Source organism: Caretta caretta, chromosome 7 (genome assembly GCF_965140235.1).
Source record: "Caretta caretta isolate rCarCar2 chromosome 7, rCarCar1.hap1, whole genome shotgun sequence".
Taxonomy (NCBI): domain Eukaryota; kingdom Metazoa; phylum Chordata; order Testudines; family Cheloniidae; genus Caretta; species Caretta caretta.
The window spans coordinates 60,741,888-60,764,603 of record NC_134212.1 but is presented as its reverse complement, the minus strand read 5'-3'; the positions used below and the strand labels follow the sequence as shown (position 1 = coordinate 60,764,603).

Here is a 22,716-nt window from a genome sequence, read left to right as displayed (position 1 = left end):
AGGAGTCCAGTGGCACCTTAAAGACCAACAGATTTATTTGGGCATAAGCTTTCGTGGGTAAAAAGCCCCACTTCTTCAGATGCATGGAGTGAAAATTGCAGATACAGGCATAAACATCTGATAATTAATATGATATTTATGCCTGTATCTGCAATTTTCACTCCATACATCTGAAGAAGTGGGGGGTTTTACCCACGAAAGCTTATGCCCAAATAAATCTGCTGGTCTTTAAGGTGCCACCGGACTCCACGTTGTTTGCGTTATTTCAATAAATATTTTATTTTAAAAAATTCACTACAACTTTTGAAAAAACAAAAACCAGCTTGGTTTCCTACCCAGTGGAATGGAAATAAATGTGAAATTTCAACATTTTTCATTACAAATGTTGTTTTCCAACCAGCTTTAATCACAGCCCATTTTCTTGAAAGGAAACTTATGGCTTGTGCCAGCAATGACTGTGGTTCTGCCCCTGCAAAGACTTATGCATGTGCGTAACTTTACACTCCACAAACCATGGGAGTTTTGTCACCGACTTCAGTGGGGCAGGACTTCACCCAATGGGTTGTCCTATTGAAATCAATGGGACTATCACACAGCGTAAAATTAACTATGTTCATAGATCTTTGTAGGATCCTGGCCTGGCGGTTCATGACAGATGGTGAATTTTTGCCTCTTTAGGGACTGTTAAAAATCACAAAAATAAGTCTTAAAGGACCCTTTTTATTTAATTTTTACTCAGAAACTAATTAACAGATTTACTTGAGTAGCCTTAGAAAATGTAGTCTTTACTCTCCGATTATGTGCTGTGAATTTGGGGGAAATACACTGTATTTGTTGCACAAAATAAAGACATTTATCTCCTGCTTTAAGTGCAAATCTCATTTCAACCTTAACTATGGAGCTACTTATGGTGACTCCAGAATATATAAAAATATCAAGAGCACTTCATAACTGCAACTCTATTACAGTCATTCATCTCTCCAGAATACAAAGTCTTATCGTATTTTTAAATCCGCAAACGTTACGGCTGTTAGCAGCTAAATATAAATATTGAAATGTGCAGTAAACAGGAACTGGGATTTCTTTGCACATATTTATGAGCAGCTACCCTGGGGTTAAGCCGTGATTGAAGTACGGTCACAGGCATATTATATTCTTTGATCAAGTTCTCAAGCTTTCAAGTTAATGCCTCTATCCCCTTTGGTTAGAGTAGCTCATAAAATATTCATAGGGGCATCTTGTAACTAGAAAGATGGAATCCTGGCTGGGGAACGTTATTGACAATCAGTGTTGCTCTCTGTGTAGGAAGCCAGCACAGAGCAATCAAATGGCGCGGTCATTGAACGCCCAATGCAACATGTGCGACGAACAACAAGGCAGGCCACAAAAGCAGAGACGTTCATCTCAGCCTCAGATCCTGAACTAGGGCTCATTCCTGGTGCTGAGCAGTCCCTTCTCCGCATGGCTAACAACAAGCTAAAACTGCCTGCTTTGGTTCCGCCTGTGCCCCTCGAGAGGAGCTGGCAAATGAGCAAACTACCTGAAGGAGTCTGTCTACCCTGGGGGTCCCAGATCATGTGCTAGCCAGGCCTATTTGCTGGCAGTCTGTTCATTCAGCTCAGATGGATGATTACCAGACTAACAGTCACAGCTGGCTAGTCACTTGTGTGATTGTCCATCATTCCCTCTCTTGATGTCTAATTGGTTGCCTTGTCTCTGCTCCCTGGCGCCTGCCCCTCCCTTCTCCTTCTCCACAGCTTCTGCCCCCTTTCCTCTCCCATCTTCTATCCCCCATATCTCGATTCCCAGCTCCTGCCCCTGGATCAGATTATTCCATGACAATGTGACCACTGCCCCTTTCAAACCAGCACCCCATCCTGCCCTGCAGTGTGTGCAATGCTAACTGGACAGCCAGAAAAACCTACACCTCACTTCTTGTAAGATGAGAAAATTGTTCTTCATGCACAGATGCAAATTAATTGTGGAATAATTAGTGGCAGCAAAACTGCCTCTCCCTCCCATCTTCACACACGCAGCCAGGTGCCCAGGCCCAGCTCTGCTCCTAGAGCCACGCAGCAGATCCCCAGGCCAGTGTCCTGTTTTCTGAGCGGAAGCTGTGCCTGGGCAGGAGCACCCTGTGCACGGGCTGGTCTGACAGTCGGAGTGGGCCCTTCCATTTCCACCGGGGCTTTCTGCAGAGGCAGCGGCCTCCTTGCGAGCCAGCCACGGCAAGCCTGCTGGGAGACGTGTCTTGGGCTCCTTCCAGCTGCACTGCTGACTCTGCAAAGGAGTTGCTGTGAGGGAAGGGGTGAGCAGCTGCTCAGGGTGTGGGAAAGGCAGGGCAGGGAGAATATCCATGGGGATCAGAATAGGCCCTTGTGCAGAGCGTAGCCCAAGGGACAAAGGGTAGTAGGCCAGATCCTGCACAGAGCTATGTGCCTGCGAAGAGGCTTCTGTACCTCCAGCCCACCTGCCCTTCCTGGGAGCGAAGGGAGCTCAGCACTTGCAGATCAGGGCCTGTAATCAGCTCCTGGACTTTGGACAGTCTGCATAGCCCTCTGCGCCGTAAAAGGCAGGAAGCAGCAAGCGGCCGCTGCACATCTGCCCCAGCCACTGGAGTTCTCTCTCTTTGCTGCTGCAGGGAAAACAGACATGGCCTGGTAAGACCCTTCCCTTCCTTACTGGGTGGCGCTGGTTTGGAGCACGGCCACCACTGGGTTGGTGAATGGGTTCTTGTATTGGCCACGGGGAACAGCAGGTGTGATGTCTCTCTAGCACACAGGGCTGGGCAGCGCGTTGGGCTTGGGGGCTGGGGCGCCTCAGACCCATTAGCCATAATTCCCTCATGGCCATAGAAGCCCCAGCCCCAAGCACTCAGAAATCACAAGCCAGACCCCCAAAATCAGATTTATTTCTTAATGATGAAATCGGGGGGTTGGAGTTTCCTGCTTGTTGACGCAGCCCCCTCCGCCCCAGTGTAAGTGATGGTCACAGCATCGCCAGTCCCCCCTGCGCACCACAAGATGCGATCTCGGCCCCTTGCCTGAGATTGACTGACAGCCCGTGGGGTACAGCCCTGTGGATGGTGTCAGGGTGTCCCTGAGTCCAGCTGTGCCTTCCCTTAGCCCCACACCTGCCCAGCAGCCAGCCCAGGCACTCCCAGCCCCACATTAATTCAGTGCCTTTCCCCCCAGCACCACTTGACTTAAGCCAGGGCCTCCCAGCCCCACATCTGCCTTGCCTCTAGCCCTGCTTAGAGCCAGGTTCCACAACAAGGTGGTACCGGGCCTGGGTGACAGCAGTCTTCACACAAGCCTACCCCATGAACCCTGCAACCAGCCCCTATCTTGCAGGAGCTCCCACAGGATGATGAGAATGGGCCCTTCTGGTCCTAACCTCTCTGGGTCTGTGATGCCAGACCCATGCTGGGACAGGGAAGTTGCTCCTTCAGGGGGCTTGGCTCTTCTGTGAGGGGAGGGGGCTCAGCCCAGGGAGCCAAGACCACTCACACCAGACTCCATGCTGCCATGCACCTGACCTTCCCACCCGGGAGGGGGGGTCCTCAGTCTGTGGAGGGGAGATAGGATGAGCTGATGCTGACAGCTGAGCAGCAATTAGTTACCGGCCGCTATCTGGCGCTGCTGGTGCCTGGTATCCTGGAGACTGACAGTTTATTGCTGTGTCACCAGCCCTGCCCCTGGGGGCTCGGTCCCATGCAGCATCTGGGGCCAGGCTCAGTGGGAATGTGCCTCCCTGTCCCCCCACACCCAGCCAGGGACAGCACGGCCCGCCTGCCCTGATGACGCATGTACAGGCAGGTGCCCTGGTGGTAATTGGAGAGGGACCCTAACCTGGGGGTACTTTGCTGCTTGGGCCCATCTCCCTAATAGTGGTGAGGGTCATTAGCATCTGGCCAGATGTGTCCCCAAATCTGCAAGGCAACCAATGGCAAGTGCTATTTGCCATCCAACATCCCTGTCTGGCAGGCTATGCAGCCATTGGCAGGGCCCTGCAGCCATTCCTACAGCAGACAGGAGCTGCGTACCTAAGCTATGGGCATGCCTCCACCCTTACCCAGCCAGCTGCTTTAGCACTTTGATCGGGTGACTGGCGTCCCATTGCTTCTGCAGTTACAAAGGGCAGTGTGAGCCCACATGCAGCCACGCCCATGGCAAAGGCTCCCCCTCCCCTCTTTCAGGGAGAAAGCTCTCATTAGGAACACTGCCACCTCCCACGGCACGGAGCTTAGCTCAGGGACGGACTCTCCCTCTGCCAAGCTGCTGGAAGACCTAGCGCCTTAGTGCGAGCGCTTGCCAGCCATGTGGTTAGTGGTATTGCATAGGGCAGCCAGCCTCCGCCCTGCACCTCTGACCCCACCTCCCTGGGGGCAGCAGCCACAATTTTACACTGTTGTACCTTCACGTGCCACTGCTAAGCTCCTGCCATACGGGGTAGGGTTCATCCACTTCTAGTAACAGTGGGCGGTGTACGTGTGAGGGGACATCACAGTTAACTTAGGCCGGCCCGCCAATCTCTCTTGCCCTGTCAGTTCCATTGGGAACGGGACTGTACTCTGATCGGACTGCGTTAGGGGACTTCCGTTCCGTACCAACGTAAGGCTTTAAACAGACACGGGCCTGGGCCATGCTGTCACATAGTGAACACCTGACTCCACCTTGCACTCTCCAGCCCTGGCAGGCAAGGCTCTCGAGGTTACTACTCACAAAAAAACCTGCGTGTAAAGAATTAAGGCTGCAAAGCCAGGCTCTGAAAAACTAGGAGATGCCAGAACGAAGGCTGCCTTTCTTTATGCAACCTGAATTCTGCCTCCTCATGCATATTCATTATGAGACAATCTTTAATGACATGATCAGACATTTTTCTACAGCATTCCTGTCATTCTGCCCCAGGGTGCGCCCCCTAATCTTCTGTCCCTGGGTTGTCCTCCTAAACAGCTCCCCCAAGGTGCTCTCCACAAACTGCTCCCCCAGGGTGGACACCCCATGTCTGAACAGTTCTCAGTCTATGGGGAGGAGGGGGGCCTGGCTATATGCTTTTTTAGCTAGCGTGACACAAAAGTGGACTGACACGCCAGGACAGTTTTCCCAAAGGGCCCATTTCAGAGGAATAGCAACTCACCACCAACTCCTTACTCGAGTTATGTCAAAGTTATTTAGAGTCCATCTTCCCTTCCAGACCACACACACAAAGGGTCAGCCCTGGTTTAAAATGGAAACTCAGTTCAACCTTCACTGTAGAGCTGCTCATATAGCGAACTGTGAGTGAGAGGCCGTCTCCCCAGACACACGGAGAGTTGGATATTACTGGTGTCAGCCATCCTGGGGAACTCTGCTAGAAACAGCGATAGCCCTAGAACTTCTGAACCTGGTTAGTGCAAGCCAATGGGAGTCCCTGGGCGATGCTCTGGAACTGCTCCCCATGAAGCCAGTCAGGACTCTGGGGCAGTCGCCTTTCTGTGAGCAGCCTGTCTTCAGGACACACAGCTCACACAGCTTCCACCTTCCTGGGTCTGACCTCGGAGCATTCAGCATCCTCTGCCCCTCCGTGCGCTTCCCCCCAGCGAGTCCGCTCAGGCGGGGCTCCTAGGGAAGCCAGAGGGTCCTGCACCCCAACTTCGCAGTCAGACGTGACTCTCAGCCAGCCAGTAAAACAGAAGGTTTATTAGACGACAGGAACATGGTCTAAAACAGAGCTTGCAGGTGCAGAGAACGGGACCCCTCAGCTGGGTCCATTTTGGGGGGCAGTGAGCCAGACAACCACGTCTGCACTTCACTCCCTGTCCCAGCCAGCCCCAAACTGAAACTCCCTCCAGCCCCTCCTCCTCTGGGCTTTGTTCCTTTCCCGGGCCAGGTGGTCACCTGATTCCTTTGTTCTCGGACCCTTCAGCTCTCACCTTGCAGGGGGGGAAGGGCTCAGGCCATCAGTCGCCAGGAAACAGGGTGTCGGCCATTCTCTGTGTCCAGACTCCTGCACACACATGCCCTCTAGGGCTCTGCAATGATCATACACCCTTACTCCACCCCCTAGATACTTAAGAACTGCCTGGGGGAAACTGAGGCACCCCCACACTATTCAGAGGAAACATTAAGAACAGTCCCACTTCGTCACACAGCCATCCTGGGGAACTCTGCTAGAAACAGCGATAGCCCTAGAACTTCTGAACCTGGTTAGTGCAAGCCAATGGAGCAGACAGACAGATACAGCACCAATGGATTTGTTTTGCCAAAATTAACCTTCCCCTTCCGGGAATCCTTCCAGGCTCCTCATTGGCATTGGCTTGGCTGTTCTTCTGCGAGTTGACAGCACACCCCAGGTAGGTCTGCACGAAACTCCTCTCAGTTCGGTCTGTTGCGCACCCTGGTCACAGCCCCATCGTGTGCTTGCAATAGGCTAGGGCACCACTTTGCAGGAACTTCCCTTAAAGCCCACACAATAGCTAAGGAGGATCTGCAATTCCTTCTCCGCCCTGCCGACTCAGGGTAACGTAGCGGATATAGTAACATCTGCTGTGCCAAACCCTAGTAGGGTCCTGGACTGATACATCCCCTGGTTCATGTGAGAAGGCCACCTTGGTTATCCCTGACTGCCCCACAGCCAACGCTGGTAGCTGCAGTGCATTTGTTGTTCAGCTCAAACATTTCTGCCGAAGCATGTTGTGCAAGCAGTGCACTAATGAATGCTTTATTCTCTCCTTAACACCTCTGTCACTCTGAATTACCAAGCATGTGTGAGCGTGCGGAGAGCCACAGGGCCCCTGCCTGCACTGTCTTGCAGAGCAGGGCTCAAGGCAGCCGTTAGAAGCAGAACGACCTTAGCTCTTACTCTCATAGACGGTCAGGCCAGAAGGGACCATCATGATCATCTTCTCTGACCTCCTGCACATTGCAGGGCAGAGAACCTCACCCACCCACTCCTGTAGTAGGCTCCTAACCTCTGGCTGAGTTACTGAAGTCTTGATTTAAAGGCAACATTTACTCTCGTGCAAACCAGCAAGTGACCCATGCTGCAGAGGAAGGTGAAAACCCTGCAGGGTCTCTGCCAATCTAACTTGGGGGAAATTCCTTCCCCGTGCTAAATATGGTGATCAGTTAGACCCTGAGCATGTGGGCAAAACCCCTCTGGCTGACTTCACTTGTAAGTTTACCAGCTCTGCTCCAGAGCATCAAAGCAGCTATGAGCCTCACTCCCCAGAGGGCCAGCTGCTTGGGTTCTTTTGAGGAAACGAAGGGGAGTCCCAGGTGCAAATTATGGCTCTAGATCTGGATTCCAAGTGCGGCAGAGTTCAGCCTTTGGTTCGGTTCAGAATAGACATGAGGAAAGGGTGCCCACCTCTTCAAAATGCAAAAATGGGACACATACAGGAGCTCCACCCACCTCCATGGCCCCACCCCACTCTTCCCCCTGATGCCCCACCCACAGCCAGGCCACAGCTGGGCAGTGGTAAGAGGAGCCCAGGCTACTGTGGGGAGCCCTGGATCCTCCACCTACCCTGGAGTGCCCAAGAGGAGTCCCTGCCCCCCAGGGCTCACTGCCCAGGACAGATGGAGGATCCACAGCTCCCCATAGCCACCTAAGCTCCCTGGGGAGCAGAGACTAGGGAATTCCCCAAGCCAGGGAAGGTGGGTGGGATGGCTGCTGGATAACAGCCCACTGGTTGCTGCTTTTCCTGGTCCTTGCCTCTTGCTCACCCACTGAATGTATGCGCAACACACCTTCCCCACTCCCTTCACTAACATTCAATGGGCCAGATTCTCATTTACACTGAAGCCCCTTTCCTGGGCCTTACAGTGCATGTAAAGGTGACATACACCTACTGAAAGGCCCCATTACACAGCCAGAGCAGTGTAAGGGGCCTCAGTGCAAATGAGAATCATGCCTCCTGTGTTACTTGAGCCATCAGTGAACTTGGCCCAGAGAGACACTGACCTTGGACCCTGTGTAATAGCAAGCACCCCTTCTGGTTGGGTGTGTCTGTCATCTTTAAACAGTCCCAGCTCTGGTATCAGACCTTACCCCCAGGGCTTCGTCCCTGGAGGAAATGGTTTCACCCTCTCTGGCCCCTTCTGGATCCAGTTCAGATCCCCTCCTGGGGATTTTTTTCTGTCTAATTATAGGACACTTCCCCAGTGGCCCATGGGGTCCCAGCCCAGGGGCCCTAAGAATAGCAGCAACATGCCACCATATCCTTTTAACAAACAGCTCTCAGTTTCCTGGGCCACTTCCCCACAGCCCAAGCCTTCATCAATGCTTCTCCCTTACCTCAGGGCTCTTATGTGTTCAGGCCCAGCATCTAGCCAGGAGATCTTCTTCCTCACTCCCCCAGTCCCTGCCAGCACTGAGCTGTCCCTGATACTACAGTTCCCTTTGACTAGCCAGGAATACCACCTACACTCCACTAGCTCCAACAAGGAACTGCCTGTGCACTGCACTGCAGCTCCTTTTTATATGGCCCTCTTGGGCTCTGATTGGCTGCTTCCCCTACAGCCACTCTAGGCTGCCTGGAAGACTCCTCTACTCCTCCTTTTCTGGGATGGGTATGGCAGGATCCTAAGGCCTCCAGCAGGGGGCCTCTGGGCCTAGTCCACCCCATCACACCCTTACTTACAAATTAAACAAAAATATTCCTCCTCATTCTTATACCAGTATCAAAGTTGGTTAGAAACTGGTTTCCAGTGTGACATTACAGTCCCCATGTCACAAATGGCATTGTTTGTTAGCCGGACGGCTGAGTCCTCCAGTATGAGGTGCAGAGATAGCCATGGTAGCTGAAAATGTGGTTCTGAAATGCAACACAGCGCGAGTCTGCTCGACAACAGGCTGCACTAACCCTGCCCCACCAAATGGCCAAACACCTACCAGTGTAACTGTGTGGTGTAGAGCAAAATCATGACAGTCTCACAGACATGGAGCCCAGTAATAATGGGTCATGTTTCTACAATGAGAGATAGTGAAATCGTGCCCATACACATGAGCCTGTCTCCAAGACACCGGAATATTCAGGGCAAGCATCTCCTCGCCACTCACAGAGGCAACAGCAGCTCAGCAAAGCAGTGAGGTGGGCTGATTAAGGAAAACAAAACCAACAGCATCAGTCAAGCACTAGAATTAACACCACCATTTCTAAGCCCATTAGGTGCCTGTTCTTTAAGGTTTTAGGAGTGCACAGAATCAAGTCCATCCATTATCTGGGACACGGTACCACTTAGGTTTTATGCACTCCCCACACAGTCTGCACTACAGAAAACTCCTGGCTTTGCAGCCAGGGGTTCAATGGGCAGAGAGAAGACCACAAAGGGAGACCAAAAGACACAGGAATTTTCCCTGTGTAGGGTGAACCTGAGTTCCCTAGCAAGCCAGGAATGCAAGGCACCTTCCTAGTGGAATCATAAAAATCTAGGGCTGGAAAGGACCTCAAGAGGTCACCTAGTCCACTCCTGTATGCTGAGGCAGGATTAAGTATACCTAGACTATTCTAGACAGTAAGAGAGCGCTTCCCATCTCCCTTAAGAGCTTTCCATCTCCCACCAAACCCCTGAAAGTTATTTGCACAGCACAGTGGTGTTTATGAGTGAGACCTTGAGCCACGATAGGCTCTCAAGGCAAGAGGAAACGCATTCAGCAGACACAGATTTTTGGAGTGGTGTCCTCTGCGGTCAGTCGTTACCTACCATGAGATCCCATGTGGGTTGGCCAATCCTTGCAGTTCTGCCCAGAAATGTCCCTCTTGGGTCCTACTGAACTCTGGCCCCAGGTGGCAGTGCTGGGCGAAGAGATCAAAGGGTTGGAGTTCATCATGCTAGAACAATGGTGGAGTCATTCCTTTGCTGGATCAGGGCCTTGAACTTTACTTTTGCTTCATTTCTTTTCCCACAAAAGCTCAGCTGCCGATGAGCTGAGAGACCAGAAAGTCGTCTCATTGGCCAGTGAAAATAACGACACCAAAAATAATGCAAATCTCTGGAGGGGACACAGTTCCCTGAGGCCAAGCAGGAGAGGAACCTCTGCGGATGAGATCAAGGGAAAATTTTCAAAAGCACCTAACTGACTTAGGAACCTCAAGTCCTGTTTTTCAAAAGGCACTTTAGAGTTAGAGTGTCATAGCAAGTCATATGTGTGCACTTAGGCACGTTTGGAAATTGTACCCCAGCTACTTTACTTCCTTATTGAAACGAGGAGAAAGAAAACTCTTCCCGATGACTTCTCCTGCTGAGGAAGAGACTGCCCATCAGGAGGAGGATTCATCACGGGCTTGAGTTTTAATCAGACTTGCAAATGGCCAGCTATTTTGGCTCTCAGCAACAAGTGCTTCAAAAGCAGGTTCCTCCCGTCCAAAATGAGTGCCCATTCCAGGAGAATGGGAGGCCGGATGAGGGCTAACTACTGTACAGCTGGAGGTTTGGCTCAGATGCGTGTCCAAAGGTTTGTGATACCCAGTGCCACCCAAACCTCCCGGCTCCGGGCCCTTTAGTAATCACCTCCACCCCATTCCCCATGCTGCGGCCCTACTGCTCGGCCCAGTTTCCCACAGCAAGTGTTCTGCAGGCCCCGATAGCTGGTAAGTTAAAGGGGAAGAGTATGCACTTGGAGCAGGAGCAGTCAGGAGCCTACAGAGCTGCCATGCCCCACAAAAGGAGGTGGGTGGTGTGGGATAGGGTGGCTGCCCATTGGAGGGCGCAGAGAGAAGGGAGCTCTATGGAGGGGTCATGGGGTTCAGAGGGTTTGTTGGGATAATGAGTCATGGGGACAGGGGACGGGAGTCTGGGGGAGGAGCGCAGAGAGATGGTGGGTGCAGCCAATGCACTGGGACCCTCCCGCTTCATGCGCCGCAGTCCAGGGAAGATGCAGGGGAACCGCTAGCTCCTCACCTCGACTCATCCCAGCAGCAGGCAGCGGGAGCAGGGCCATTCACCACCAACGTGGAGCGACTGCAGGCTCTGTGGCCAGGCTGCGAGCAGGGTAATGTGCCAGTTGCCTGCCGTCCCTCTACTTAATACCAGCGCTCATCACAGGCTGCTCACAGGGCCTCGTGGGGTCTGGCTCTGCCCTAGCACATGCCCATCTGAACCCTAGAGGAGCCCCCGCCTTATACAGCTCATCATTCCCCTCAGCATGGACAGACGCAGCTGCTGCCTGGCCCCAGCCTTCGTAGCAGCCCACACAGTCTCTCCTCTCACTCACACAGCACAGCTGAGGCAAAGTACCTGGGGTCTGTGCCCATGGACAAGCATAGGATGCTGGCTTGGTTCATAAGATTTGCTTTGCTACGGGGATGAATGTCCTGGTGCGCCAGGCCAGCGCCAAGGCCAGCTGGAGAGTCCCCCCTTCCACTACGGGGCCTGGCCTGAGCCTTGCTAGCGACTGTGGTGTTGGCAGGACCTGGCCAAGGCCTTGCTCTGACCCGATGAAAGTCCTGCACAAGTTTGAAATGATGGTCACTGCAGGCTGCGTCGCCCTGGCCTGCATGCAGCAAAGGCAGATCCTTCCAGATCGGAGCTGAAGGAGTCCTGGCTCCCCAGCCCAAGAGGCAGAGTGGGTACTGGCTGAGCTGTGAGAAGACAGCGTTTCTCTTCTGCGAGCCCTAGGGCTGCTGGCATGAGGGCACGCTGCTGGCCTGAGACAAAGCATCACTCTCTGCCCACTGGCAGGGATGGGGTGGGCAGGCATGCCAGTTACCTCTGCTGTGCTGGCGCACTGGGACTCCCCCCCAACCCGTCTGGTCCTTATACAGTGGTGCATATTCCATTGTCCTGACTCCCTAACATAAAATAACCCACCATACCCGGTGTCACAGTTATTCCATGTTCTCCTGGTCCCCCACCCTCCTGGCCCACAACAAGATCCAGCAGTTCCCCTCCGCCACACAAGGCCCCTCTGGATAGCTCCCCACTGGGAATATGGCTGTCTCCATCACCTGAACTACCTGTGGCAGAGAGCCCTGGCGCTGCACTGCTGTAATGCCAGGGCAGGTCTGGGTGCACGGGCTGAACGCCAGGCTGGGAGGTGAGGAAGGTGCGTTTCGTTCCGGGATCTGTCGCGGGCTGAATGTGCAACCTTGAACGGGTCCCACCGCCGCTCTGTGCATTGGTCACCCCCGCAGTGCAACAGGGACGGTGCGGGTACAGCTGCTGACCCACCTAGGACTGGATTATTTCACAGCGAAGCCCAAAATTGCTGGCCAGGGCAGGGGAGGCGGGAGGGGTTCGCTTCTCTTGTCTCTGTGCCCACTGGAGGCCGTTAGCTGTCCAGTGAAGGGGGAAGGTCCCCTGCTGCTGACTTGCTCTTTGGTTCCAGGTTCTGAAAGAAGGCAAAGAAATGGAGGGTTCCTTGGAACAGGACATTAAGAAGCAAATGTAAGATGGTTATTGTTAATATTATCATCATTGACACTGTGACTGATATGGCAATTTCTTGCAATAGCCTTGAAAAACCTTACCTAATTAAGTTTAAGCATCTCTTAGGTCCATTGTGTTAAATGCAAAGGTTACATTTTATTGTGGGTCGGGATTTAATGTAACCCTCTTTGTAGGGGGTGATGGGATATGACCACTGGGAAATGTTATGAACTGCAGAGAACTGTACTGAACAATGGGCCAGACGTGAATGGACTTTTGGGGTAGACAGTGTTGCGTGGATTGCCTGAGAAAGTGAATGCAATTCCCCACCTCTGGTGATGCAAAAATCCAGGCTTTGGAAGCTGCACCCAGAGAAGGGATGGCTGGCTCTGCAAGCTGCAGAAGTGCCCAGAACTTAGGGAGGCAGGAAGGTGCTCAGGGCCCAGCAGGAGGAGCTGTGGAGGCCTGGGAACTGTGCAGCCTGGAAAAGCCCCAGTCAGGAGGGAGCATGCTCTGCTACAATGAATAAGAAATTCTGCATTTTCTTTTTTGAATGAATATCTATTTGACATATTCTTCATGGATTCAGAGATCATATGATTATCTAGCCTGACCTCCTACATTACAGAGATCAGAGAACCTCACCCAGTGATTCTTGTAGTGGAGGGAATTCTTGGGTAATCCCAGATTTTCCTCAATCAGACAAAAATGAGTGAGGCCAACCTTGCCATGGGGGGTTAATGACTGCTTTCCATTTGGCCATATCCTGCCTGTTCGTTAATTGTGGAAGATCTGGGGTTAGTTAGGGTTGTTTAGAGCATGACAAAGTTTTTTCATTGAAAAGTAACGTTGCCAAAAAAATGGCTTTTATCAAAAATGAAAATGTCATGGCAAAAATATCACTTTCAATCAAATTTCCCTTTTTTTTTTCTGAAAAACCAAATATTTTTCAGTAGCATTTTTTACTGAAAATGGTTTTAGAAAAGAAAAAAAACGAAAACCAAAAGTGTTTTTGTTTTCCAAAAAAAACCACAATAAAATTTGCAGGAAATTTTAATAGAATGATATTGATTTTGGGGGGGTTGTCAGAGGCTTGTTTTCCAAAATTTGGCATACTTTTTAATAGCGATCCCTGGAAGAGCAGAAAACCCTGGGTTGTGATTGGCTGAAAACAGTCATGTGATATCAATAAATCACAACTATTTACCCCTTCACAGGGGCATAGCAGTGTATTGAGTCTTGGGACAATATTAATTAATTAGATCATATATGCAAATAACTGACTCCTAATTGGCTTCTGTGCCAAAATAAATATATGCAGACGCTCCCCGGGTTATGCAAGACCCTACTTACACAAATTCGCACTTACAGAAAAAGTTCCATAAGCCAGAAATAGGATTTTCGAGTTGTGGAAATGTTTGCGTAATGTATGGGTATACGTTTCCGACTTATGCAAAATTCGAGTTATGCAAGGCTTTCTGGAATGGAACGATTGCATAAGTCGGGGGCTGGGGTCTGTATCTGTGTGTTTCACTCCCTCTCTGTATTTGCCAGGCAGGTAGGAAAAGGTCTAAATCCTGTTACTTGCACGTGCCGTCTGATGCAAGCACAAAATTAGAGGTGGGGTAGAGGCCTCTTTAAAGGGGTGCCCTTCAGAAATCAGGATATATGTAACAACAGAGATATTGGGCCAAATTCACCAAAGGCCTAAACAGACACAAGTCCCCTTGTCCACTGAGCCATTGGTTCCATATCAGTCATTGTTAAGATTTATGATAGTCTAGTGAATTTCATCTCATTATTTGCCTCCGGGTCAGTCACGATGTTTGCATCCTCACAGATGGCTAACACTTGTAATTTTATTATGTGGAAAAAAGAGTTTGTTTATTTTTGCCTGTGGCATTTTTGTTCTTCACAAGCATCACAGGAACAATCAGCTTGAATGAACATGCTGGTGTATCTGGTACTGGCCCAAAATTAATCCTCTGGTCATCATTTTGCCTTTTGAATTCTCTCCTGGTTATAATTAAGCTGGTTGAGTCGTGAAAATCCTAGTTCATGAATTTATGAATCCAAATCACAAGTCTCTGCTACTCCCAAGCATTATTCATGTTTATTTGTTCTTTAGTTGCAAGAATTCAGATGACACTGGGTTTCCATGGAAATGTTTCTGAATCCTGAAATAGTCACCAATTGTAGCAGTAACAGTTATTTGGCCTAACACTCCTTATTGGCTACTCTTTATTCTCCTGTTTAATAGGTTTCAGTAGCCAGTCAAGGAGCAGGAACAATGCCATGTGACTTAGGTACCCAATCACATATTATGAATAAAAATATAGTATTGAATGAATTCCGTGAAAATTACCAACCAAGCGATGCAGCAAATAGCATATTAGGCCAATGCTACAATCCGTGACTATGCAAACAAAACAGAGTAAATTCTGGTGCATCTAATATTGTTCACAATGAATAATGCACCCAGCTTTACTCCTGTCCAGTCACAGGGTGAGGGAATATCACACAGCCAGTAGGAGCTGGAACATGTTCCTAACAGGGCAGCACTGCTCTGGTCATGTATGTGGGGACTCACCAGTGTGTAGAGGTCTTGGGAAGGAACCAGGCCTCTTCTAGGGGGATATTTGGTGAAACGTTCCTGCAAGAAGATGTTTGAAATGCTAATGAGGCAAATTACTCCATGTAGGTTAGGGATTTCCTGGCTGAAACTGGGGAGGGGGAGGAGGGGTTACAAAACTCTGGGAGTCAGGAGATTTGGCTTCTATTGTGAGCTCTGCCACTGATGCATTGGGTGACCTTGGGCAAGTCACTTCCCCTCTCTGTGCCCCAGTTTCCCCAGTTGTACAATGAGGCTGACCTCCTTTGTAAAGCACAACTGGAAAGGGCTATATAAGACCGAGCTATTATTATTAATATTTCTTTTTTTCAGTATTCTGGGCATAAAAGCTATTGAGCCACCCGAGAATGAAGAACAAACGGCGGATATTGATCCTGGAATGAGGCTGTTATCTAGTGACGCACAAGGCAGAAGAGGTAAGCAAGCTGAGGGATGACACTCCTTCTTCCGCTGGCGTCCTCAGCATGCCCAGAAATCTAACGCTCCCCCTGCCTCCTCCATTTGCAGCACCCAGGAGCGCTGGAGACCCGCCAGCCCCGCTGGGTGCCAAGTCTGCAGCGGTACCAGAGGAAGACCAAGACCAGATATACCACCCCCCGGATGCTGCTCTGGAAGAGGAAGGCCCCATGCAGACAGTGGCACTGTATGCTGAAGCCATCAGTGGCCCAGAAGAAGACAGAGACCATCTCTACCATGGCTAGGGGAGGAGATTTGATCCTGTCTATCCACCAGTAATAAAGGAAGAGGGGATTGTGCTGAGCGTCCCCTCTACCCAGTCTCCTTGGCTATATGTTCGCTTGGCTCTTTCCTTCCCAGGATGAGGGCATGTACCAGCCCCTCTCCTCCTGCCTGTCCTATCAGACCCTGTGTCTTGGCTAATAAGAGGGCTCTGGCTTCAGGCTGTGTCAGGCTCTACTCTGAGCTATCACAGTTGGTGGCAGTTGCTAGGACCGGCGGGTGGTGCGGGAAGATGGTCGGCTGGCTGAGGTCTCTTGGCAGGACAAGCATCATTATGAAATCTGCCCTTCCCTGAGTGTCATGGCTGTGAAGTTTCAGGCACCCCCAGTGATCCAGCTGTGACCCCAGCATGGGGCTAGGAGAGGCCTTTGCTGTAGCACTGCCCTAGGCAGGGAGCTGCTTCTGGAGAGCAGCTTGTTGCTGTTATTCGTTTGTGCCGAACTGTGTCTACATGCTGATTCGGGGCAGCTGAAAGCTTGGAACTGCAGCAGTCCTGGAATCAGTGTGCACTCCCAGCAAGCTGGCAGCCCCTGGGAGCAGAATGCCCCCCTCTCTGCCTCCCCCAGATTTGGGGATTCCGGGACATGTCTACACTACAATTAGACACCAGGGCTGGCCTGTACCAGCTGACTTGGGCTCATAGGCTGCTGGGACCCTGTGTGGTGGGGGGTCCCTAAACCCGGGCTGCAGCCTGAGCCCAAACAGCTGCACTGCAATGAAACAGCCCCGCAGCCTGAGGCAGCTGGCATGCACCAGCCGAGTGGGTCTAATTGCAGCATAGACATAACCTTAGTGACACCAAGCTCAGCTGGAAGGCCTTAGCTCGTGCTTAATAAATAAGCCTCCTCCAGCTGGAGGGTGGGGCAAAGGGGTCCACTGTCTCCGCAGCATGGGACCTCATCACCCACTGGTGCACCCACTCACAGGGCAGGGAGTGGTGGGAAAAGGAAGGGCATTCGTGTGAATGCAGGCACAGCTGCTAGAGCCAGCCCAGCTCCATACGCTTCAGCCAGAGGGGAATCCAGGAAGGAAGGCAGGCACAGGGAACCGTGGCCATGTCTACGCTGCAGGGGGAGTGAGCCTGGTTACAGAGGCTTGAGCTAGCAGCTAAAAATAGCAGCTTGGACTTTGTGGCTCAGGCAGCTGCTTGGGCTCTCAAGCCCACCCTGTCCCCTGGGTCTGAGCTCAGGTAACTAGCCCAGGTCTACACCAGAGCCACAAGGGCCACATGGCTATTTTTGGTGCACTGGCTTAGGCCCAGCTAGCAAGAACCTGTGTGCCCAGGCTGGGAGGTTCCCGCCGTTGCAACGCAGATGCACCCCATGTGTCCCTGAAAGAATCATTGCCCTGCAAACCACAGGGACACATTCCACCCCACCCCCACCCATGCTTCCCACCCACACTGGGCATTCCACACCCAGCGCTCCCACACACCGTGCACCCCACACCGAGTCCCACTCCATCCCCCACCCATCCCTCCTCCCCACTGTGCACCCCACACAGAGCCCCGCACCATCCCACACTCATCCCTCCTCCCCACTGTGCACCCCACACAGACTCCTTCCCTCCATTCTGTGTGCCCTACATCCACCTCTTCCCCCACACTGTGTGCCCCTTTACACAGTGCACCCCTCACATTCACCCTCCCCCCCTTGCTGTGGGTTACCTAGGGAGGTTGTGGAATCTCCATCCTTACAGGTTTTTAAGGCCCGGCTTGACAAAGCCCTGGCTGGGATGATTTAGTTGGGGATTGGTCCTGCTTTGAGCAGGGGGTTGGACTAGATGACCTCCTGAGGTCTCTTCCAACCCTGATATTCTATGATTCTAACTCTCCCACACCCTCTAGCCCTCTCCTCAGGGCACTGGGACCTCTAGTCAAGTCACATGATACCCCGTGAGCCAAAGGGCCATCAAGAACCAATGGGACTCTTTTCAGTGCTGGCTCTTACTGGCCCAATGGCCCCGTCCTGCTGGGTTATGGCGTGTGGGTCCTGCTGGCACCAAGGGGTTCGGCAGGGTGGGTTTGGGATGAACAGATCCCCTTCACCCCAGGGCTCCTCAGGGTTGAGTCCAAACAGAATGGGCCTGGTCCAACTGATGCTTTGGGGGAAAGTTTCTTCCTTTGCCCTCTGATCCTGCTTTCCTGCTCACTCACCCCCGAGTGAGGGGGCCAGGCCCCATAATGGGCTGCCACAGGGCTGATAGCAGTTTGGGGCCCCTAAGATTTTCTACAAGCCCTTGTGTAGGGGCATGAGGGTTGGGTTAGTGCCTTTGGCTTCCTGGGATTCTGTGCTTCTAAACCCACTGCACGTGTTAATGGAGAGAAACACATACACACACATACACACACGGGGTTCGGTCCATCTGGGTTTACAATTGGTCTGCCTAGATCCAGCTGAACGAATACCCAGTAAGAGCCTCTGAGACCATGGCCAAGCACCAGATCCAGGGCTGGGACAATGTTGGCGACAAACAACCCATAACGAGTCAATGCTGGACAGAGCCATTTCTCACCCAAACGCCCCATGCAATGCAGGGGGGAGTTGGGATGGGGCTTTGCATTGACATATTCATAGCAGTTCTGACTGCCATGGCTATACAAAGGATCAGGGTCTCAAAGTCAGCTGCTTGAACCAATCACTTGCTTCACAAGAAATTCTGGCAATGATTTATTACAGTAAAGACTCTGTGTGTGTGTGAGATGTAGTGAAGACAGTGACAGTGTGGGATGAAAACTGAAAAATATTATCTTGTTTTTTCACTGCTAATGATATTACAGGTAAGACGAGAGCTATTATATCCGGCAGCGTAGAGGCCGAGACTTAGTTTAATGAGAAATCTGTTAGCTCCTGAAAAGCCTGGAGCTAAAACTTTTGATGAGCTCGTATATCTGCTTCAGCCCAACCCCCAGCAATTTAGTAGAACAATTTTAGTTTAACTATCATTGGAGGAAATCCAGGGAGACAGTAGGAGAATACGTGGCAGAACCGAAGAAGCGCGCTCAAGGTTGTAATTATGGTGCGACTCTGACACAAATGGTAAGAGACAAATTAATTTGCAGCATTAATGATGAAATGCAAAGGAGATTGCAGTCTGAACCACAGTTAGCATTTGAAACAGCTCTGAAATTGGCCCAGTCTATGGAGTCTGCAAATAAAAAATGTACAGGATTTACAAACCCAAGCTACAAGAGCTGGGGGAGCTGGAAATAGCATGCAGGAAAGGCATGGTACTATGTACAAAATTGCAAGGCAGCCTGGGAAACAGATCCAATCAGCTAGCAGAGAGTGTTGTCATTGTGGAGGCAAACACACCCTAATGGCTTTCAGATTTAAACATGAAACATGTCACATTTGCAGATTGACTGAGCACATTCGAAGAGTGTGTCGAAACAACCCAAGAAAGCGGAATCCCAAAACCACAATAAAAAACAGCCTCATAGCCATGGTACCTTCCATATACCGAAGGAGGAAAGTAGTGAAAAAGAAGAGGAAGTAGCTTATACTACCTATAGCAAATGGAATGGAAGCAAATGGAAAAAATGGAAGCAAATATTCCTAAAGCATTCATATTGGGTTGATTGTAAATGAAAAAAAATGTAGAATTGGAACTCGACACGGGATGCAGTATGACTATTGTGAACCAAAAAGCATATGAGACATTGTGGAAAGACAGTGAACCACTATCATTGCAGACATGTAGGATAAAATTAAATATCTACACTAGAGAAGTAGTAAAGATGCTGGGAGCCACCAAGGTGAAGCTGAGCCACCAGAACCAAGAAAGGTATCTACCTTTGCTCGTGGTCGCAGGCATTAGCCCTAACTTGCTTAGTAAAGGATGGTTGGCTGACTGAACTGGAGAGAGAAAGTGCATCACTTGAAATCCGAAGATGATCTAGCTCTGGAAACTGTTTTAAATACCTATAGGAAGTATTTAAAGATGAACTGGGCACTTTAAAAGGCACTACTTCTAAAATCTACATAAACCCAAATGTCACACCTTGTAATTTCAAGCCCAGGTCTGTGCCCTTTGCCATGAAACAAAAAGTTGAATTTGAGTGAAAAAGATTACAGGCAACTGGCATTATTGAAACTGTGCTGTTTGTTGAATGGACTGTGCCAGTAGTACCAGTGTTGAAGCCACATGGCTCCATATGCCTATCCTGGGACTGTAAGTTAACTGTACTTAGAGTCTCAAGTTAGAACAATAACCAGTTCCAAAAACTGAGGATCTGTTTGCAGTTTGAGCAGGAGGGCAATTGTTCACAAAATTAGATATGAGCTGTGCCTACCAACAGATCACCCTGGAAGAAGAGTCCAAGCAGTACGTCTGTGTAAATCCTCACAAAGGACTGTTGAAATATAATTGGTTACCTTTTGATGTGTCCTCAGCCCCTGCTGGTTTCTAAAGAACCATGGATAGATTGACCAGGGAGTTTCACATGTGGCGGTATATCTGGATGATATACTAATCACAGCTACCACAGACACAGAACACTTACAACATCTAGCAGATGTGCTCAGTAGGCTAAAGGAAGCAGGTGTGTGCCTAAAAAGGGGTAAGTGTTCCCTCCTGGCACATGAAGTGATATTTGTGGGTTATAAAGTGGATGCCCAGGGGCTACACCCAGTCAGAGATTAAGTGAAAGCAATTTGGGATGCCCCAGCACCTACAAATATTTCAGAGCTGAAGGCTTACTGAACTACTACAGGAAGTTTTTGCCAAACTTATCAAAACTTCTAATGCCTCCTGTAACCTTCTGGCACCCACCTCTTGCAGGTGACCCTTCTAGTCATGTGTGTCTGCAGTCTTTAAACCAGTCCCAGCCCTGGTATCAAGCCATACCCCAAAGGCTTCCTCTTGGGAGGCAATGGTTTCACCCTCTCTGGTCTTTTCTGGCCCCAGCTCAGCCATTAAGTAGTTCTGAACCCCTTCTGGAGGCTTATCACTCTCCAATTGTAGGCCACTTCCCCACCCACTACTCCAGGTCCCAGCCCAGTGACCCTAAGAATAGCAGTCACATGTCACTGCATCTCTTTAACTAAACTGCTTTCAGTTCTCTGGGCCACTTCAACACAGCCCCAGTCTTCACCAAAGCTTCATCCTGACCTCAGGGCTCTTCTATGTTCAGGCCCAGCAGTCAGCCAGGAGCTCTTCCTCACTCCCCCAGTCCCTGCCCACACTGAGCTGTCCATGGTGTTGCAGTTCCTTTTGGCCAGCCAGTAGCACCGTCTACACTCCTCTGGCTCCAGCAAAAAACTGACTGGCTCCACAGCTCCTTTTTATATGGCCCTCCTAGGCCCTGATTGGCTGCTCCCTGGAGCTACTCTAGTCTGCTTGGAGGACTCTTCCACTGCTCCTTTTCTAGGACAGGTGTGGCGGGACCCTGAGGCATTCAGCAGGGGGCCTCTGGGCCTAGTCCACCCCATCACACCTCTGTATATGTTACTTTAAAATGAGATTAAATGCTATTGGAAATCAGCTCAGGAACAAGTGTTTCAGGATTCTAATAATTTCTGCAGACCTCAGAAGTCCTGATCCATTATCAAGCTGACAAAGAACAGATTTTGACTTGTGATGCATCTCCTGGAGTGATTTTAGCTCACCGGAAGGAGGATGGACCAGAGAAACCAGATGGCTTTGTATTCCAGACTCTGTCTTCTGCTGAACATATGGATTCACAGTTAGAGAGAGAAGGATCAGCTGTTATTTTGGGGTGGAAAAGTTTCACAAATATATGTACGGGTGTCTGTTTACAATTTACACTGAACCCAACCCCCTGATCTCATTGATTCCTGAGATAAAGACTGTGGCACAAATGACATCGCCCAGAATCCAAAGATGGGTAGTGACATTAAGAGCCTATGAATATGCTATTGTAAACAAAGCTGGGAAGAAGCTGGGAAATGCAGCTGCTTTAAGCCATTTGCCTTTAGTGGAGACAAAGGAAAAAGACAAAAGTGAAGAGACAGCGTTACTAATGGACTGTCTCGACACACCTTCAGTGACAGTGTTACAGGTAAAATCATGGACTGGTGTAGATCCCGTATTCACAAAAGTGGTGCTTAGGGAATGGTCTCAGACCAAAGTGCCTCAGGATCTCACACCTTATTATAAATGACACGGTGAACTTAGTGTGCAAGACAGGTGTGTATTATGAGGAGCACGGGTCATTGTTCCAAAGCAAGGACGTGACATAATAAAGGATGAACTACATCAAATATACCCAGGTATTGCTAAAATGAAAGGATTAGTCCAGAGTTACATGTGCTGGGCAAAGAGGGATATTGATATTGAGAGTGAGGTACATCCTGTTCTATATGTCAAGAGAGTCACAAGGATTGTGGCTCCATATCATCTTTGGCAGTGATCAGAGAAGCCACTGAGGAGAGTACATAGGGATTATGCTGGACCATTCCTGGGAAAAATATTTTTTGTACTAGTGGATGCACATTCCAAATGGGTAGACATCTACCCCATAAATACATCCACTAGTGAAGTCACCACAGAAAAACTAAGGACCACTTTTGGTATCCGTAGTTTACACAAAAAGCTTGTATCAGATAATGGAAGTTCATTTACTAGCATGGAAATTGCAAAAATTTATGACGCAAAACAGCATTCAACGCATTACAACGGCACCTTACCATCCATCATCAAATGGGTTAGCTGAATAAGCAATTCAGTCACTTAAAGAAGATATTAAAAGAATAGCTGGAGGTACGATAGATATGAAAGTGTCTCATTACCTGTTTAATGGTCAGATAACACTGCAGTCAACCACGGGTCTGTTCCCAGCAGAGATGTTAATGGAAGGAAAAGGTCAAAGTTAGCCCTTATCCAGCCATACTTAATGAGAAAATACAGGAAAAATAACAGAAGCCAAAAGCAGCAACGTGACAAATATGCTAAAGAACATAGTTTTACTGTTGGAGAAGCTGATTATACTAAAAAGTTTGGCCTGAGTGGCAATGGGTGTCAGCTATCATT

At 50.1% G+C, this 22,716-nt stretch overlaps 1 protein-coding gene across 1 annotated transcript; it reads left to right on the top strand.

The window, feature by feature from the left end:
* The first annotated feature begins 2,348 nt into the window (after positions 1–2,348).
* On the top strand, positions 2,349–15,773 carry PRAP1 (proline rich acidic protein 1). Its single transcript, XM_048859112.2, has 5 exons — positions 2,349–2,660; positions 6,280–6,334; positions 12,313–12,371; positions 15,298–15,401; positions 15,493–15,773. Exons 1-5 carry the CDS (start codon positions 2,653–2,655, stop codon positions 15,684–15,686), a joined length of 420 nt encoding a protein of 139 aa, XP_048715069.1. The 5' UTR covers positions 2,349–2,652; the 3' UTR covers positions 15,687–15,773.
* The last annotated feature ends 6,943 nt before the right edge of the window (positions 15,774–22,716 follow it).

Excerpts from the sequence above, each read along its gene's own strand:
- PRAP1 (XM_048859112.2), top strand. Across the intron at positions 6,335-12,312 it reads GAGTTGACAGCACACCCCAG|GTTCTGAAAGAAGGCAAAGA; the intron begins GTAGGTCTGCAC and ends CTTTGGTTCCAG. Across the intron at positions 12,372-15,297 it reads CAGGACATTAAGAAGCAAAT|TATTCTGGGCATAAAAGCTA; the intron begins GTAAGATGGTTA and ends TCTTTTTTTCAG.